Here is a 21,830-nt window from a genome sequence, read left to right on the forward strand (position 1 = left end):
ATATATTCTTTACATAATAATGGGAATTTATTTTTATGATTGAATTACCAATCCATTCATTATGACCATTTTGTATGATTTACATTTAAGTATACATGAAGGTAATTCGCCATCAAGGAGCACACATAATTCAAGGATTTATCATTTATTCATGTGATTTTTGATAAGACATATCTATTGTCTTATCCCCCCTTTTGATGTTATGTTCATGAACTGGAGGAGTTAGGCACATAAGGTAGAATATTAAAAATTCTTCATACCTTTTCTATCCTTGTTTGCGAGCTTGTTGCTTGCGCAGATAATGGACAAGTAGACACACTTGTAACAGGTGGTGAACATCCAACCCTATCAGAAGTCACAAATGGATTGGTGTTTGGAGGAGCAGTATGAGGCATCATCAGAGGTGTAGAAGGTTGAGAAGCACTATACCTTGGTTGAACAGCCCCACTTTCTGAAGAGGTATTTCCAGGAATTGCACCCTGGTTCAGATTACCAATACTAGTGCTTGGGGAAGCTTGATACGAAAGCATCCTCGTTGGAGAGGCACTGGTAGTCCTCACTGGGAAATCTGTAACTATTTGAGATGAAGATGGAGATGAATTAAAATCTATTGCACAAACAGAAGTCCACGGAGGCATAGCCATTGATCTTGGTTGGCCACAAGGAAATCCATTCTGCTTTGTAGCCATCTGTAAATACCAATTCACACAGCACATCTTTTACAACAAATACACACACACACACACACACACACATATATATATATAGGTATAAGACAGGATCATGACATTATAGCATGAAATACATTTTGGAAGGAAAAGATAATTTATTAAGCTTCAGTACAGTATGATCCAAAATTCTTTCTATTTACTATTTTTTTTATTCTGCACCTAGTATTTTCTGGTTCCAAGAGCATACTACTTTAAGCCTGTGAACAAACAGGCAACCAGCCTATTTCAGATACTCTACTTGTGCATAAAATTCCCTCTTATAAATTCAGTTTAAAGCATTTCTTTCTCTCACTAGTTGGCACCAGAGGTTATACGAGTCCTAGTGACAAATTTACCCTGCTCGCACGTTTGCTGAACAGTTAAGTTAGTTATGTTTCAGCATAAGCATGAAGAAATGGCAAAGTTAAGCATTCTGAGACATCAGTTTATTTTTACAGCTACAAATAAAAAAAAATGTGCTATAGTACTCATGAAATAATAACTAAATATTTTTTTCCTTTCAACATTTTTTATGTAATGTGTACCTTAAAAATGTATAATATCAGAAAAATAAACTGTATCTCATCTAGAACATGAAAATCTTTCCACCCCCAGCTAAGACACCACCACAAATTAATCAACAGTCCCTGCAAACAAGAAAATGTAATAAGTTTTTCTTATTTTCTAACAAAATTTATTACAGAACCTGCATTTGTCAATGGATTTTACAACCAATTATCAACAGCAGTTAATTGATTATATACTTTTTTTAAGCATTCATGACAGGATGTACTGTTCCAGAAAGAAAATTAAAGAAAATAATAGTTATCCATGATTTGCAAACCAGAAGTACTCAAATTTTGTTTATTTTCTGAGGATGTATGATGTCTAATGAAATTACTTTAATATTTATGCAGAATATAAGTAGATGTTTAATGTTTTTAGCTTGAATAAAGATACAGTAAAAGTTTTATGTTTTTGCATAAAGTGTGTATTTTAATTTTCTGAAAGAACATTACTGAATTTAGAATTTTGAGTTTCCTTAAGGTATCAGAACACATTTGTTATCGTTTAGTATTCAGTTATCGTTAATACATATGCATTAGAACTGAGTAATAATAAAACATCGATAAATTAAAAAAGAAACATGCCCCTTCACATGCATTGTTTATGAAAACATGTAATGTTTGAAATCGTAATTAGAAAAAGATTCTTTTAAAATAAAGGTTATAAAGCTGAAATTTCGATTTTGTATGCTAAAATCGAAATAAAAAAAATTGAAATTAAAGGTTTTAGTTAATAGTGTTTTGTATGCACTGGTTCATAATGGATTGAACGGCAACTGAATCGTTGATAGCTTGATAGCATTTATTTTCTCAAACACTTTACGATTCTGAAACTTTCCTCAAAAATAGTCGTATAGCGCTTCTCAGTATAACAAAGCATAAAGAGTAGTTAGCACTTCAAACTAGTAAGAATGTTAAACGTAACAAAATGCAAAGAGCATCTGAACAGCAAGTTTGCACGGAGATTTCTCAATGCTCCAAAACCTACTTCGAACTAAAAAACTGAGAACTAGTGCTCTTTTCGATCTTGTATAATTTTCCCTTGGCAGCTGGGAAATTTTCAATTCTCTTCATTTCTCAAAATAACTGAAAGGCTTACATGACTGAAGTTCCATAGAAAGTTACACTGCGGGGGAGGGGGGAAGAGAAAGAAAGAGGCGGACAGCGTTATATCTCCCGTTGTACTGAGCCGATTGGCAAAATTCAACTTGCGTTTTTCATGCCTTGAAAGCGCGACTTAGGATATGAATTAGATTTATATATAGCATTGTTCTAATATAGGTATTTTGATGCAAAAATTCAACTTTTTCTGAAATAACATACCAATTGTTTTCCATATTTCAATTCTATGGCTCAAATTACGCCAAAAAATTACCATGTTTTGTAAAAATAGCACAAGAAGCTTTTAAAAAATTAGTTAATGAAATCAGAAGTTGCAGATAATGAGAAAATACCATATATAAAGAAAGAGGGGGACAGCTTTATATCTCCCGTTGTACTGAGCCGATTGGCAAAATTCCACTTACGTTTTTCATGCCTCGAAAGCGCGACTTAGGATATGAATTAGATTTATATATAGCATTGTTCTAATATAGGTATTTTGACGCAAAATTCGACTTTTTCTGAAATAACGTACCAATTGTTTTCCATATTTCAATTCTATGGCTCAAATTACGCCAAAAAATTACCATGTTTTGTAAAAATAGCACAAGAAGCTTTTAAAAAATTAGTTAATGAAATCAGAAGTTGCAGATAATGAGAAAATACCGTATAATATCATAAGTAAACACATATCAAAGTGATAATCAATTGCACTGTATGTTTTAAGTGACCAAATGTTTTATAAATGCATAGCTGTTACATTTTTTATTACTCATAAGTCATGCTTATACTATGTAAATCATACATATGATATAATTATAAATTATCCCCCCAAAAATAAAAGTACTCTCTTTTATGTCTATTCTCATAAATGATTTTTCAACTGTGAATTCCACAGCCAGGCTAATATGCAAAGAACTGATGATTATAGTTGCTGTCAACTACATGATCATTATATGAATTAGAAGTGACTTCAAATAAACTTTTTGGCAATGTTCATTTTTATATTCATATATACATATAAATACACAACTAATAAGTCATATATTTACATAGAGAGTGAGAGAGATGGGATAGTTTAGAAGTTGCTGATGGATGTTTATTAGTACTAATGTAATGAATCAGACTTACATTACAGAATATATATGCAAATGTTTTTCTTCATGCATACTAACAAATCCATAAATTTGAAATGTTTCAGTACCTAGCATTTACAATAAAGTATAGTTTCTAATGTATTTATAACCTAAAAAGTATTTCATTAATAGCATAGAAAGAGTATTCTCATTATTATATAAGCTTTGCTTTCCTTTTAAAGCACCTTTTATATTGTTTACAGTATGTCACTGATTATGCAGCAAACAATTTAAATGTAAGTATTAGTAAAAACGTAAAGTAGAGCATATATAAAAAGGTTTTAAAAAATTACTCACCTTGAATTTAATAAAAAATTCTATTAATACAACAATGATGATATTTCTACATGGTATGCTATGGGTCATTATAAAAAATAAAAAAAATTTAGCGAATTTTAGTGACAAAAAATCTGTAAACAAATGCTCAGATGAACAGGAATGTCCTAAAATAATGTCTAATCTGAAATTTCCCAATTATAAATTTAATCAGTATATAAATGTTTTAAAAATGACTTAGATGGTTATACTACAAAAAACACAGAATACAATTATAGGTTTCTTCATATTTCTTCAATAAAAGCGGCTTCCATTTCTATCACCCACAACATCAAACTACAGTCATTGCTTAATTAAAAATTACCTGTGATCCTCTAAAAGCAAAACTTTTGTCTGATTGGTTGATCTGTATGTGGGACACAGCTGCAAACAAAACATTTTTTGGCAAAGTTTCAAAATTTTTCATATAGCCAGAACATTGCCTCTAGCTGCGCTGGTTTTTCTTGAAACCCTTCCATTTAAACCAATGCTATTAGAATCTTCTCAGAAATGTTTTGCCTAGCCATGCGTTCTCTAGATGTAATAAGGGTTAAGATACCAATGTTGAGGTAAAGGAAGATCCTGGTAGTGATGTGAGTTTTAAGAAGTCGAATTTAAAGTTGCTAATGAACTTTTTGAAAAGGGAGGTCATGGGTGAAAAAAATTACAGTTAGCCAGGTCAGGCTTTGAAAGTATTACTCCAAAAGATAAAGAGAAAATTCAAAATAGGGATAACAAGTACTCTAACATTGTGATATCTGTTCAAAACCTCACATCGAGCTATTCTGTACTGAAATAGGGAAAACAAAAGAAACCAGTAATAAAAGTAAGTCCCCCCAAAAATGTGCAGAATACACTCACAAATCAGAAATGTTCAAAATAAGCAGTCCTCAAAACACAAGAAATATTAATTAAAGAAAATAAGAAAATTAAGAGGGTCAGAGCATGTGTCCCAAAAGAGTTACCTATTGAAGAGCAGCACGAAGGAACTTGGTCTTAAGCAGCCTCTTGCTATGGCAACTACACTCATGTCCATAAATTAAGGATAATGCAAAATCAGGAAAAGGAAGAGTTAGAAGCAAAACAAATTTGACTTATTTGTAAAGCTTATTTATTAAGCAAAAGGTAAAGAGCAAAAAAAGATGCTATGTGTTTGATATTATTAAAAAAATTAGCAATTTTTTCTCCCTGGAGCAAATTGCAAAAAACACCTATTTTCTGATCTTGGGGGATATTACACCATTCAAAAAGCAATGCTCTCCGAAGTTCCGGTAGACATGTAGGAGGAGGTTGACAGGCTGCAACTTGTCGGCCAAGCATATCTCACACGTGCTCAACTGGATTCAAGTCCGGTGAGAATGCTGGCCAGTCCATACGGGTGATATCTTCCGATTGAAGGCATTCGCTTACGATGTTTGCACGGTGAGGACGGGCATTTTTATCCATAAACACAAATTGTGTGCCCATGGTGCCCCGAAGCAAATGTACATGTTGTTCCAGAATGACATCCCGATAGATTTGGCTTGTCATGGTTCCAATTTGAACATGCAGGTCAGTTCTGGAACCCAGAATAATTCCATCCCAAACGAGCCCTCCTGCACCACCGTAGCGGTGTCGTTCAATGATGTCTTCCTAAGCTAAATTAACTCATCATGAAATACTAGTTATGAAACATATGAGTTAAATTTCTTGTAATAGAGTCAAAAGTCGTTAATTCGGACACCCATAATCCGGAATGATCTATAATCCGGACCTCAAAGCTACAAACTTTCTGCACATGCGTCGCGTAAGACCTTTACGGCTGCGAATTTGTGTGTGCGCGTGCGCAAAATACGTTTATGAATGCGCGTTTGGACGGTATAAGCCAAGCTCTAATTATATATTTCAGTTAATGTTGCAGATTGCGGTGTTCCTTAATCTTCGAATTGGATCCGGCTTATTATTTTTTGCAGACTGTTAGAGCAATCTTATAAAACTTGAACTTTCGATTATGTCAAATAGAATTTCCGATTTATATTTACTAATATGTAACGGATCTACAAAGCGAAAGTATGTTTCGGACTCCATTAAACAAAAAGTGGAATTGTTGCAAAAAATGGATAAAGGCATATCCTTTGTTTATCTAAACTTTAACATTTGTTTATCTTTAACGCCGCAGCGGGCGCGCAATGAATTGGAAGTTGATGTCAGCACTATCCTTATTTTCAGGGCAGATGTTTTACACAACTTAAATACTTGGCGTTCGCCAGACAAACTTTGCATAAAAATCTTAACGCTTATAATTCTGGCCTGAAGTAGAAAATAAGAAGTGATAGTAAAGATTTAAAATAAAATAAACGTTAGTAAAACTTAAGATCCTTACAAAGTAAACAAATAAATATTAAGCTTTTTTTTTTGTAAATTTTGATACACTTTAGATCATAATTGTTCTTTATTTCGTAAATTACAGTTTCATATTTTTAATTTTATAATTTCTTCATGCCATTTTACCAGATTTAAACCGATGATCTATAATCCGGAATAGCCGAAGTCCCGACGAGTCCGGATTAACAACTTTTGACTGTACTAATAATGTAAATATTGACTGTGCTATGTTAAATGGTAATGCTAGTGATGCAAATGTTGTTATTTCTGATGTTAGCAAACCTAAACCGTGACGAGGTTAAAAAAAAGTGTCAAAATGTGTTCTGAATGAAGCTCAAGATAATGAAGGGTTTATCCTCCCTAAAATTATTACTAGACCTAGTAAAATTGTTAACTGTAATGTGGAAATTCCTCTTACTAATAAATTTGAAAAATTAACTACTAATGTTTCTGATAAACAATGTGCAAATTATAAATGATCCTATGGATATTAATATTGATTCTGAAAATGCTGTTAATGTAGCTAAGCCCAAACCCAGACCCATAACAGTCAAACCTGATGTTAAATTCAATGATTTTATGAAAGTTTTAAGAAGTGAAGCTAAATGTGAATTAGTGGGTAAGATTTTATTTGGGACTTCCTTAAGAACTTTCCCAGCTCAGGATTATTACTAACTACTTAGATTTGAAGAAAATCGATCACTATGTGATATTAATGAAACATGACAAACCAGTCAAAGTAGTCTTTTGTGGCTTGTCCACCGACTGCCCAATTGAAGAAATATCGGACGAATTAATGTTAGGATTCAAAATGAGATGTGTTGCACGTATGCATAGAATCAAAAAGGGGTCCCCATGCCCTTACTCCAAATTCAGGTGAGAACACCCTTGGGGGGGGAATATCTGATATTGCTAAATTTTTGGATTTTTATGGCACTGTTAAAAAGTATAATAGAAAATGAAAGTGTTGTGTAATGTCACAACTGCTAGCACTTCCATCATTCATCCGATACCTGCAAATTAAAGCCCAGATGCGTGAAATGTGCTGGGCCCCACAAAACTGCAGATTTCTCTGCAAAAAAATTAGAAACTGTATGCTGCTGCAACTGTAATCAAATAGGTCACACTGCAAATTTTCACGAGTGTCCTAAATTTCTTGTAGCCAATGTATATAATAAGCCTTCAGAAAATGTTCAGTCAAATAGCAATGTTAATCCTAGCTTTAATAATAATTCTGTGAAGAAAACTATCCAGGTACACTGATGCTACAAAAATCTTACATGCTAGAAATCCTATGTTTAACCATGCCATCAATAATAGAGACTCTTTAGAAACTATCAAATTCCTCAGAGAGTTGGGGAAAATGTTTGAGGGAATCTCCCTCCGAGAAGTTCTAGTCAAAATCACATCAAAAATACCTAAAGTACAAGCTACTAGTAACTCAATAGATAAGTTATTTATTATTTTCTCAATGTTCAAAGACATTTTTGGTGCTGTGCATAATAATTAATTACTCACCTTGTTTAATGTTACTTTATTTACAGATGTTGTAAATTGTGTTCTATGTTTCCCAAAACATTCTTTAATTCAGTGCATTAAATATTCTTTAACTCGGTGTTTACAATAGTTGTTTACATCTTTGGTACCTATTCCCTACTGTCTGTTACCCAATTGTACCCTCATTTAGTTTTTAATTACTACCTAGTATTTATTGTTGCTTCTTGTGTATTCATAAATTGCATGTCTTAGCCTATAATTGCTGTGTTTCTCAAGGATTCAGAGTGTTACTTGATTCAAACTACCTGTTATGTTTTATTTCTCACAGTTACACACTCTAGCTCGACGGCTTTTCGCACTTTTTTTCAAATTCGATTTATATGCTAGTAGTTATTTAGTTTATGCCATTAACTATTAAAAGTATCGTATTAGGTTTTAATTAAAAAATAATTACAGGTAAATCCCTCAGTTATTTGGCTTTTATCACTTGCAATTCTTAACTTTTCTACAAGGGGTAGGGCTTTTGCCCAGGTACCCGGGTTTTCAAACACCATTCCACTGGAGGCGAATAAATTGTGTTTCATCTAGACCAAGAAGATCTTTTTTTGCAGCTAATATATCACCACAAGCTATTCAACAGTCTGAAGTTCATGAAAAGGTAACGTTTTTCTTATTTTCTAACAAAAATTATAACAGAACCTGCATTTGCCCGTGGATTTTAACAGCTTTTATCAACAGCAGTTGATTGAACAGACAGGAACTAGACTACTTTAGGTAGTCTCTATTCATGTACGAAATTCACAAATGCTACCTTGCCAAAGTGACCCATACTAAAAAGTACTTACACAGCTAAAGTGTAAGTACTTTTTAGCTGCATGACACATTCAGATTAACACGCTCTACTCAGAAGTAGAGCATGCCACAGCTACGAGCAAAAGTGGAAATCCTCTACAGTACTTCAATGGCTGGATTCCTCCCCATATAGATAAAAGTTGTGGCTTAGAGAGCAGAACTTCCTTCTCAACATGGTCAAGCTTAGCCTAAAAAAATTCACTAGACTAAAACTTAAAACATGAATTCGACTGCTATTTGTGCTTTCCAGCTGCATGACTGTGCTCACTTTCATGTAATATTTAATACACATACTGCTGTGCTGTGAACACAGCAGTATGTGTATTACATATTGCATATGTGCCGTTAAAAATACTTCACTGAGTTGTTAAGGGCTGCATCAGTCACATACAATCAATAAGACACTTAGGTTTTTAAATTCATGTATATCACGTCTGGTCACTTTCCCCATGTACTATTGTATCAAATATAACTAACACAGGCAACTCATATTGTGAAGAGACTCTGCTGGCTACCTGTGATAGACGTCTTTTTTTCCTATTAATACATATATTTTTAAATAGTCAGGACATAAAAATGTTACAATAGCAATTTTTAAAGTGTTGGTTATCATAACATCTAGTTACAGTTTTAGCTTTATAGCTATTTGTTAGTGCAGCGGTATATGTATTCAAATACCTACATACCATAGAACAATATATCTCATGGAAGCAGAGTGAAAATTTAATAAAATAAAGAAAGAAATATTTAGCACCTGAATTTGCAATAATTCTTAAATCGAAACCAAAGCATATATTAAAGGAATAAAAAGTAGCAATATAATTAGCAAATGCTGCAATGAAGAAAACTATAAGAAATTTGTATAATTTCATGTAATATTTATTGCAGAGAATGAAAGTAGCAGAGTGTTTTAACTATTTGGGTAATAGTAACTATTAAATTGATATTACTAAACTTCCTTACTATTAAAATTCTGAAAATGAATTTATTCTTTAATTTCCAATTTTAGAGGGGGGAGGGGAACTTCCACAGGAAATAATTGCTTTAAAACTGCTTTATTAATCAGATATAGTATCAAGCCTGTTTCATTATTACCGTTTTAATCTGGGATGGCAGGATTATAAAGAAACCGAAAATTACCTCTGATTTGTACAGAGCAGGAGAAAATGCTCCTACTGAGCTTACTGGTCTGGATAACCTTTGTAATGGTGCAGCCACAGCAATACTATGAGCCCATTCTAAAACAGCGGGGTGAGCAGGTGACACAGGAGATGTAGAAGTGGCTGGCACTCTTCCACATAAAGTAATGGGACTATTTGTATAGATAACACCTTGTGTAGAAATTGGATGAAATAAATGCGGATTTTCAGTGGTTACACCAGAAAAACTTGTTCTTTGCTGTAATGCTGAACTGCTTGAAGGTGGAGGAGAAGTAGACGAAGATGCAGGTGATGTCCGCCCTGCAACAGACACACCTATGTGCGGTTGCAACACAGCAGATCTAAAAAAAAGGATGGGGACAGCACACATTAATTAAAATGCAAAAGAAATTTGCAAACAATTTGGTATGTTTTGTAAGAATCACAAATGACTGTTAAGCCAAGATATCAACCCTTTCTAATAATTATTTAATTTTTCAGTATTTTTTCCCCCCTTAGCTTGTAATTACATTTATATATAAACATATGAAAGAGAAAAATATCAAAAATATGCTCCAGTGGTAAGATAGTCAACATCAAAAAAAGTTACCCTTTCGTACCATAAAAATTTTTAAAGTTGTATCAGATACAACTTCAAATATTGCATGAATTCACTGATATGCTAAAATTAAATACAATACAGAGGAAGGAATAATTACTTTGCAATTTGGACATAATTTCCAGGAAAAACTCCACTAAGACCTGTTCTCAGTGAAGTTCCCTTGAACCATCCATCTTGGCACTTTTCACTAACAGTGTACAACTCACCCTTCCGAAGTTCCAATTCATCTTCTTTCAGTGGTCTATATGTATAGAGAGCTAAATAGCTGTGAAATTTTAAAAGAGATATTATGTCCTATAAAATGGAAGATACTTTAAAAAGAAAAAAACTTACTACAATTTTAACAATGTAAAAATTAATATATACAGCAGGTGATAGAACATAGGGGAGAAAAAAAACATACAAAGTAGGAACTGGAACATGTGTAGGAGGCTGAGAAGTTCCACTAGTACTACGTGCAGGTGTATGACTACTTTTCCCAGCATCAGATGAACACACGAGAGGAGATGTAATTGCAGTACTGTCTTCTGGATTTGCTTGAGGAGGAGTCTGGGCACCGGCAATTGATTCAGCTCTCTGTAAAAATACAAGTATGTATTTAAACACATTACACTATACTTTCAAATTTTTAGATGAATAAAAAGCAAATGTAATGATAAACAAGCTACCAAAAGTAGTAAAATTAATTAATTTTTTATTCAGTTTAAAATATTCCGGTCAAATGTAACAGACAAAAGAAATTTTGCAGCTTCAGTGCATGTGAGCTAGTGCACATTCTTCCCACAAACAAAATATCTGAGAAATTATTAAAGCTTACTGGCTCAATCCTTGAAAATGCTGCAAAAATCAAGAGGTTGTTTACTTGTCTTAGGCTTGTGCATGCCTTTTTATGACATAATATTGGCTACACCTCTTAAAGTCAATTTATAAAAATCTGATGTGTGCACCATATGACTTCCTTGTACAGAATATTAAATTATATGCATTTTTTCTTGCATTTCACTTAAACTTATTAGATTGAATTAAACCTACTTCGCCGACAACGAATAAACCACAATAGAATAAATGCCTTCTTTAAAATTCACTTTGTTTACCATAGCGACACTCTGGCGCTAGGTTTACTTAACAGTATTATATTTCGTTCATATTATAACTCAGAATGCACAAAATTTATATCATTTAAAGAATTATCTAATTGTTGCCACATGTTCTATTCAAATACTATAATAAAGCTAGAACTATGTATAAAAGAAATTAAGCAAACAAAACAAAACAGAAACAGTTTTTCACAGACGATTGAGTATTTCTCATTTAATTAATTCAGTTCTCACTTCGCAAGAAGGCAAAAATACATAAAAACTCAAAATATCTATATTAAAAATTACGAAGTAAATCTCAAACGCTTATTTCCTCGAAAAAATTCCAGAAAGAATTAAGCATGATTTAATTGGCAATAATAAATGAATGCGTTATCTTTGTTGTTGGGAAGCTAAGTTTCTCTAGATTGGCAACAAATCCACTAGTCTCCTGTTTCAAATGTAAACATCAATGGCCGCCATTAAAAACAGGCTTAGCGGCAATTAAACAACTTTAAAATTGCTGATAATTCTAAAAATATTGCACACAGATTTACTAAAGGCATAAAATCCTTAACCGGAAGATAAAAAAAAAAAAAAAAAAAAAAAAACATAATTCAATAATTTTTAAAGCAAAAAATGTACAATTTATAAACACATAAGAGTAAAGAAACTGAGATCACTGAGCCGGGTAACAAAGTGGATATATATATATATAAATATATTTATATACGTTTGGTGCGGCCGATTGCAACCAAAATACGAGGTGCACATCTACATGTTATAGCAGTCCTATATACATAATTTCAATGTTCTGAGCCTACTCATTTTTGAGTTATGCGAGATACGTACGTACGTATGTTCGTACAGATGCCATGAAAAATTCTCTTCAGAATTCATTTTAAAGCAGTTTTATAATTTTTTTGGAGGAAAAGAGTGTTTTATTCTGTCCTTACATACAGATATCACGGAAATACATAATTAAATTGCATTTGAAAGAGGTCAAAATGGGATATTTTCGTTGAAATATGCTGCCTGAAACTTTTCTCGATTACAATACTTCCTTTTTACTTCATACAAGGAAGTAATACATCCGATTTGAGCTTCTGAGACTACCTCATCTATAATACCTCTTTCTAGGAATAAGCTATAGTTATGCTATAGCATCATATTTGAAGAAAATTTAAATTATATGTTAACCGAGTTGAAATGTTAAGTTTACAATGTTATTGCATGAGTTTTTTTTTTTTTTTTTAAATAAATCTACTTTATTGTTTGTTGTGTGCTATTGTTAACATTTGACACAAGTTAGCTCTAAAAAATGCATTATTAAGATTTCCCAAACATCTGAAAATATTAAACAAATGATTTAAAATTTATAATCATAATTACTCGAAACAAAGAAAGGATTTCTTTGATGAATATTCCTGATATTGTCACTTCCGAAAAGTCGAATTTTGATTTTTTTAACCAAATGGAGCAAAAAAGTAAAAAAAAGCCATGATTGAGTGGAGAAAATGTTCACTGCAAGCTTGTATAAATGTCCAGTTTGTGAAATGAATATGAAGTTAGTACAGCGTACGAATATGAAATTGATACAGTACGTACATGGTTTTGAGCAGTGTACAGTCACATGAGGCGAATGTAAACTTTGAATTACAAAGATTTGTGATTTGTAAAGAGTAAATAAATTGAACATGTGTGGTTTTTACATATTACGTATATGTAATTGGGTTAGTTCAGGAATGATTTTGGTACTTTTCCGTTTCGCCAGCGCAAATCTCGCCAAGCAGACTTTATTGGCGATAACATACAGTATAGTACACATAAAAAATGTTAACAAATGTTAGTTCTAAGAACTTTTCATTTTGAAGGCATAAACATTTCAATATCGCTCAAAATTTTGCAAAAAAACAATAAATAAAGACAATACATGAAAATTTATTATGCTTTCATGGTTCAACATCCTGAGTCGCCGGTTCGTATCATGTGACCCCAAGAGATCTCATCTCACGTAAACTACGCCACAAAAACCTAATTCTCTCAGTAATTATTTACATTAATTTCAAGTTAAATCTCAATTTGGAATACAAGTTTAAAATGCAAGAATTATTTCAATTCGTATGATTAGCTTACTCAAATTATGTAAAACCACAGTGCTTTACTTCGCTCGTGCATTCGTATTAGAATTGATGAACTTAACCCTTGATTTTGCCTTTTCTATATTTTCTTCGGGTGAGTGGTGTCATTGCATCCTAATTGACTTAATTACCGCGAATGGCCTTAAAGCATAAAATTGAACTATCTTGTAAAAATTTTTTCCAATTATATTCCACTATTGAAAGAAACAATCAATCTGATAAGAAATGGCTGCGACTTATTTTGAAAATGAGGCGTAAAAGGTAACCAGCAAGGATATTCCGTTTGGCATCAGTTGTACAATAATTGGCGACTTTATCGCCTGCGCCGGCAAAACGGAAAAGTACCATGATTTTATATGATCTAAGTTAAGAATAACTAGCAAGACTGTGACAGACTGGTTGAAACAAAGGTGGTAATTGGGTAAGTGCAGGACTGATTTTGTACATGGCAGGGGAGGGGGAAGTTCTATATCTCCTGTTCTACTGGGCCGATAGATGAAATTCAAATTGCTTTTTTCATGTCTCGAAAGTGTGACTTAGGATATATATTGGATTTATATATGGCACTCTTCTAATACAAATATTTTGACACAAAAATGGGTCGTTTGTCGTTTTCTGAAATAACACACCATTTTGTCCCATATTTCGATTCTATGATTCAAATCATGCCCAAATATTAAATTTCATAAAATTTGGTGCAGAATTTATGGAGAAATTCAAAAATATAGCTTGCTGCATTTTTTTCAGTTTTGGCAAAGAATAATTCACTTGGTGAACTTCTTAATATATGGCAACTTATTCCCCTTCAATTGTGCATGAGCGGGAAAAAAAGTCACATCTTTCCTACCTTTTTACACTGTGCATGAGAGGGGAAAAAAGCCACAATGTTCCTACTTTCAAATAATTTTAACAAAGTGCGTAAACCACATTAGAAGTTATTATCGCTTTCAACAAATATGCCAAATTTTGAATTGCGCTAATATATAAATTCATGTATATCTTAGAAAATTTTGAATAAAAAGCTCTAACTTTTTGCACGTACACTTAGAAATACATCTACTTTAGGATGATGGTAAACATTTTATAGGTTATAATTCAAACTTTTTTCCCAAAAATTTTTAAAAATTATTTAAAAATACAAATTTAAAAAATAAATCATAAAAATGGGCGAGTTTTATTTGACATGAATCTAAATTTTGAACTGTGAAAGAAGGAATCAAGTAAGTGTAATAAAAAAAAGAGGCATTAATAAATACCTAATTGAATTAACACTGAGGAGCTAAAATTTTTAGAGCTAAGTTTTTAAAAACTACTCATGCGATTTTTACAAAAACTTGGTAGTTCCACACAATTTGAGTCATAGAATCAAAATATGGAAAAAAATTGGTATTTTCATCACTAGGTCACTTTTCTCTTTTCGTCATTTGTTCTATGTTTCTGATTGCTGTTATTTTTTAAACGACCTATATTTAAAAGGTTGAAAACAGGAGCCCTCTTTTATTCATTACATCAGAGTGTATGTCAAATTTGCAACTGGTCTAGGGGGTGTAATTGGAATCACGGCTGGTGCTCAGTGGCTAGGCCATGTGCAGTTCTCAGAGGCATGCCAAATATGGTGATTTTGTTATTAGGTAATGACATTATTTGGTAGCTTTATTTTCATCACTGGGACATTTTTCTGGGAATGTTTTATTTTCAGAACTCGAATCAATGAAGTTATATGATATTCTTTCTTTGTCATTTGTTACATGTTTCTGATTGCTGTTTTTTTTAAACAACATATATTTAAAAGGTTAAAAACAGGTTTTCTTTTCATTACAACAGAGTATATGTCAAATTTGCAACTGCTTTGGGGGGGGGGATTATAATCATGGCTGGTGCTCAATGGCTAGGCCATGCACAATTCTCAGATTTTTTTTAAATGTAAACAGATCACTGAGATCATCATGTTTTAAATTGGATTTTCATAGTTTTCTTTTGATGTGGTGATAATATTCTTCGACCTACAATAAATATCGATAATTTGCTATTGTAATTTGGGGTTTGTACACATTTCTGTATACAAAAATTAAGTGCTTTTAAGGACCATTAATGAAAAAAATTAAGGAACTATGAGCAAATGGTAACTGAATAAATTCAATTAAAAATATTATCTATGCCTGAATTTCACTTTTGCAATACCATCCTAAAAATAAAATAGATCCCTAAGTAGTATGCATTATTACTAAAAATGAATTAATTAACATAATTATTAATAAGTTTGAGAATAAACTTTAAGCAATTTATCAAGTAGCATTAAATATTTTACACTTCTAATAGTTGGACATATTTGAAAGAAGATATGTGACATTTACGTTTTACTAACAGTTAGCTTTATGTTGAATTTTTTTTGGTCTCATTTTGTCACATACTTGGTCAATCTACAGGTTCAGTAAATGGCAGGTAGACTTTATGTCAAACGGCACAGGTTAAAATGAGAAGTAAAATCATAATCAGCATTCTTCATAACAAAAGACTGAATGTTGTCACTGCTGCTGCTTGTCTAGAGAGAGAGAGAGAGACCTGCTGATTAGAACAAAGCTGATAGCCTGATGAAGGCATGGTTGGTAAGTTTTGAAAGTTAGGCTCTGTTTGATGCAGTTAGTGTTGTAGGTTCGTGTAGAGTTCCAGGGGTTGTAACTCAGTTAATATATTTTAAGGTTCCAATAAGCCGTCAAAGCACCAGAGGTGATAAGTTATTTTGTATTATTTTAAGTTTCACTAGAGGCAAAGAAGTTTTACTTAAATATTTTCATTTTTGTATATTTTATCTCGTGACCGCAGAGAGTATCAATGAAAGGCAATAATTCGCTTTAATATGTACAGATGATTTTTAAGGGTAAGCAATTAGTTATAAATAATTAAATTAGGTAGTTAGCAACCTTAGTCATTATGGATTTACATGGCCACTATTAAATTTTATTTTTTAACAATATTTGTTAAAAAAGCCCCATTAAAATAAAAATCTAATAAAAATTTCACAGTTAAAAATACATGTAATTTATGACATTGATTCTTAAATGATAAAAGGATAATTGCACATTAAAAGCTATAAAATATCTATATTTTGTAACAACAAATCTCAACAAAATATTTATCCGTTATTTTAATTTGAAGCCTTCCCAAATATTTTGGCTAGTTTATATCGATTTCCTTCTCTTTAAGCATCTTTCTCAGTAGATCTCAGTAGAGATTTTTCTCAATATGCAAAACAAGTTCTCTCGCTACGTGCTTTATCTCCTTATTTGTCAACTTCTCCACAATGTACCTATAAGGGTTTACTTGGTCTGGTAAAAGTTAAACAGCCCAAAACCCCCGGCAGATGTAAAGCATATTATTGCTATGTCTGCAAGTAACAACAATATCAGACAAAGGTTTAAATAAGCTTCTTATTTAAAAAGAACTTAGAACATAAAGGCATGTTCTGATGCTAACAAAATCAATTACAGCTAATGGTGACACAATTAAACAAGAACAGTCTAATTCAAACAAAAAATGTATAGTGGTCAAAGATTATACAATTTAATCTGGCTCAGTAACTCTATCATATGAGGAAATGGAAAATTATAGTAAAGGCTGAAATCATAAACAATTGGATAATTTAAATAATAATAACTGCACATATCTTTGAAGAATAATTTTCTTTATGTATTCAGTTTCTTTCTTCAACACGTTTCCTTTTCATTTTAGATTGCTTGGATTTATGTTACTCTAAACAACACTAAATGCATTTAGAATGTATAGAAAAAGTGGCTAATTTTATTTCTTTAGCAATATGAGCATTTAGAAGAAATATTAAGTATATATGGTAAAGGCCAGTTATAGAGCTGATGTGGCAGAATTTTTAGAATTTAGTGACACACCGAACAACAAAATCTAGAAATGGAAAACTTTTAGAATTTAGAGCAGGCATTGGAAGCAGAATTTAGGATCCACAGAGATTGCATCAGGTGGGAAAATGCTTAGAGCCAGCTATGTGTATGATGCATTAAGACATATTAGATGAATCTTTTAAATTGTAAGTTTTCAATTTCTTTATTAATAAAAAAATTCCTCTCTATAGTCTGCTCATGAGACAAGATTAAAAGCATTTTTGATATTTTCCATGCTTCAGTCTAGTGAAAAGTAGAGAAAATAAAGGGAAGATAAACATGTTAAGATTCTAGTATCAGAAGTAAAACATTCAAATATTATGTTTTCTTTGTTCTTCTAGATATTCTCCAAAAAGTAAGAAATTCATTGCAAACTTTCTTAAAATACATCCATTACATGTTGATACCATGGTGACATTTTTCATATTTTTCATTTTGTCACATATTTCTCGAATCTTCTAGAATCGTGGGTCTATAAATCTTGCCTTCTACACCTTCCAAGCTGCAATGTCTAAAATCCTAAAGAAAAATTATTCCTATCAATCCTGTAACAGCAAAAAGACAGAAATATTTTTTTTTGGGGGGGGAAGGAGGAAAAAGTGTAAAATTAATTTTATAGAGAAACCTGATGCATGTTCTGAGATACATATGAAAAAAAGCTCTTACTATGAAAAAATTAAAAAGAAGATATTTTTAATTAATAATAGCTAATTTTGCTTTTGCTAAGAGCTGTTTCGTAAATTGTGCTATAGAGCATTATATCTTGTTTATTTTTCAGATTCAAAATTTTGTATAATAAGTTGAAAAAATGAAACTTTATAATATGACAGCGAAAAATAAAAATGTTTTATTTTAATGTTATTTTTTAAATATAATTTCAATATATTACCATTATTTTAATGAAATTTATCAATGTTACGATGTTTAAAAAAAAATCATTGAAAAGTTCTCAGATCTCGAAATAAAAAATTTTCTATAAACACTGATCTTAAAATCGCCAAAATGTTGATAAGTTGCCAAATTTAGAACTATTTAATTAAAGAAATCACATCCCCAAAAGCGAAATGTTGTTTAAAAGCTCTTTATTAGAAAAAATGAATTTCAAAATGTTCACTTCTTGCTTAGAAACTCGAGTATTTCATCATTTATATTAGAAATAAAAACAAATTATAACCCATGAACCCATTCAAAAGATAAGCATATATGTCAATGAATCATGAAAAACATTCCTACAAAATGCTAATTCACACTCAAAATGTGTGTAGTCGTAAAAACACAGAAATTTCAGATGATCAAAATTAAGGACTTGTACTGAGTTTGGCCAAAATTAAGGACCAAAAATTGATTCCAAAAAATCTAAGAACATTTAAGAACCATATGAGCCCTGTAATTGCACTTGATTTTATATTTTCCACTTGAAAAATTGTGCTTTACTATAAATTTGTGGTTTTTATTTTCATATCTTAACTTCTCTTAAATATTTTTATATTATAATGAATATTTTCTACTGCAGTATATGTTCTTACTTGTATCAATTCCAAAGCTTAAAAAATCTTATATAAACTGTCTGAAATACAACCATGTTTTTATAAATGTAAGACTATTATTCTATCAAATCAATTTAAAATAAACAGTTTATTATACTTGTTTTGAATAAAAACAAAGCTTAATTGTTAGAAATGTAAATAAAAAATAAAGAATTTAACATCAGTTTACAATAAAAAACAACTGATTTTGTAATTTCAATAGAAAATAGTAAATATGTATAGTGCGAATGCAAGAATTCACTGTGGTGTACCCATTGATTGATGTCATTTAACTCTGCCTTCGTAATTTTGCTCAGTGTTGAAGTGTTATTCTGAGCTATTACCAAGCTTATTATTTCATGAACACCTAAAAGATTAGCCACAGTAGTAATCATTATTTCCATTTTAAATAAATAATTATAATGCTATAGCTTTTTTATGATTTAATTTCTACCTTTTTCTTAAATAAAAAATCCAGTATATCATACTTAATGCAAGAAAAACATTCACAATCCTTAAATAGCAGACAGTTTTATTTTTTCTGCTTCTTCATTTTTTTTTAATATTATTTTTACTTCTTTGTACGAAGTAAAAAGGAAGTATTGTAATCGCGAAAAGTTTCAGGCTGCGTATTTCAACGAAAATATCCATTTTGACCGCTTTCGAATGCAATTTAATGATGTTTTTGCGTGATATCTGTACGTAAGGACAGAATAAAAGACCCTTTTTCTCCAAAAAAAATTATAAAATTGCTTTAAAATGAATTCTGAAGAGAATTTTTCGTGGCGTCTGTATGAACGTACGTACATATCTCGCATAACTCAAAAACGAGTAGCCTGAGAACATTGAAATTTTGTACATATGACTACTATAACATGTAGATGTGCACCTAGCATTTTCGTTGCAATTGGCCACGAAAAACGTATATAAATATATTTATATATATATCCACTCTGTTACCCGGCTCAGTGATCTCAGTTTCTTTACTCTTATATGTTTGTAAATTGTACATTTTTTGCTTTAAAAATGATTGTATTATGTTGTTTTTATCTTCCGGTTAAGGTTTTTATGTCTTTAGTAAATCTGTATGCAATATTTTTAGAATTATGAACACTTTTAAAGTTGTCTAAGTGCTACTAAGCCTTTTTTTAATGGCGGCCATTGATGTTTACATTTGAAACAGGAGACTAGTAGATTTAATGCCAATCTAGAGAAACTTAGCTTCGCAACAACAAAGATAACGCATTCATTTATTATTGTGAATTAAATCATACTTAATCCTTTCTGGAATTTTTTCAAGAAAATAACTGTTTAAGATTTACTTAATTTTTAATACAGATATTTTGAGTTTTTACGTATTTTTGCCTTGTTGCGAAGTAAGAACTGAATGAGAAATACTCAATCGTCTGTGAAAAACTGTTTCTTTTTTGTTTTGTTTGCTTAATTTCTTTTATACATCGTTCTAGCTTTATTATAGTATTTGAATAGAACATGTGGCAACGATTAGATAATTCTATTCTTTAAATGATATCAATTTTGTGCATTATGAGTTTTAATATGAACAAAATATAATACTGTTAAGTGAATTTAGCGCCAGAGTGTCGCTATGGTAAACAAATACTAGAGTGAATTTTAAAGAATGCATTTATTCTATTGTGGTTTATGTGCTGTCGGAAAGTAGATTTAATATTCCGTACAAGGAAGTCATGGTGTACACATCAGATTTTTTATGTTATAGAGTGCATATACCATAATGACTTTCATATATCTCAACGAAGAATTTTCTTAATTTTTACAAAAATTATACTGATTGCATTACACTACAGACATTTAAAACATATATTTATTGCCAAAGGTGATCATATGATTGGTTGGGTTTATTTGATTATGCTAAAACACTCAAGGGTTACCTGCTTAAGAGGGAGAATGCCTTAGTGGAGGACTAGTTAAGGGAACTGCCTCATACACATTATACACATAGGGAAAACCAAGAAAATGCCAATGCAGCCAGTTTGTTTGTTGAGATTCAAACCTGCAGACCGAATTATCAGTGTTCAACAACTTTAGCATTCAGCTGCTGGTGGACCAGGTAATCATGAACATTACATGCATTTGGTAATCAAATGAATATTCTCATTGAAAAAGTTTTCTTACCTGTGATACCAAGGGAGGTGTCACAGATGCTACAGATGAGAATACAGGCCCAGGGCTTGGAGTTGATCTAGATTTTGCAATAACTGAGTTTTCATGCGTATTGTCAGTAGTACCTTGATGGTCATCAGAACCACCTTTAGCACCACTAGTAACCTGTTGCGTTTGCCTATGATGAGAACTGCTAGCATGATGAGTATCATATGAGGTGCCTGGATAAGCTGCAATTCCAGTATTTTGTTGCATACTTAAAGAAGAATTGTTGTGAATGGGAGATGTGAAAGCTGATGATGAAAAAGGAGGATTAATTCCAGATGAAACAGGTTGAGGTATACTTGCACCAGAGCCTGATTCCTGATACTGGGGACTTTGTGTAGCATTCCCAGAACCTGTTTATGGATCACAAATGGTAAAATTATATATGCATAATGTTTAAAGCACAAAAATCATAAGATTAATTTCTAATAATACAATTAACATGCAGCAGACATTAATGTAAAACACATGCTTAATATCTTATATAAGCTGTTTTAGAAATAATAATAATAAAAAAAAAACACATTTTAAAATGCAAATAATCCAAAATTTATTTCAAAATTGATAAAGCAAAACAGCTAAAAAATTTTACTTTCTTTCACTTCAAGAACTCTACTTCTTTCTTTTCAAGAAGAGAAATTATATTCAATAATTTAATATTAAAATTAAAGCTTTTAATAACTGCAT

At 31.5% G+C, this 21,830-nt stretch overlaps 1 protein-coding gene across 3 annotated transcripts in view; it reads right to left on the bottom strand.

Moving 5' to 3' along the window:
• Positions 1 to 21,830, bottom strand: part of POSH (SH3 domain containing ring finger posh) — a 134,785-nt gene that overhangs the window by 58,597 nt on the left and 54,358 nt on the right. For 2 of the 3 annotated variants that reach the window (XM_085823402.1, XM_085823401.1), the window contains exons 8-12: positions 21,111 to 21,496; positions 10,706 to 10,878; positions 10,400 to 10,567; positions 9,682 to 10,042; positions 261 to 716 (exon numbers count right to left, since the gene is read on the bottom strand). In XM_085823402.1, the coding sequence (XP_085679528.1) occupies positions 261 to 716; positions 9,682 to 10,042; positions 10,400 to 10,567; positions 10,706 to 10,878; positions 21,111 to 21,496 (1,544 nt within the window). The remainder of the gene's footprint in view (positions 1 to 260; positions 717 to 9,681; positions 10,043 to 10,399; positions 10,568 to 10,705; positions 10,879 to 21,110; positions 21,497 to 21,830) is intronic. The other variant, XM_085823404.1, reaches the window with a different exon arrangement.

This window comes from Stegodyphus dumicola, chromosome 9 (genome assembly GCF_044657685.1).
Source record: "Stegodyphus dumicola isolate Sdum_Otavi_A_Nest chromosome 9, ASM4465768v1".
NCBI lineage: Eukaryota > Metazoa > Arthropoda > Arachnida > Araneae > Eresidae > Stegodyphus > Stegodyphus dumicola.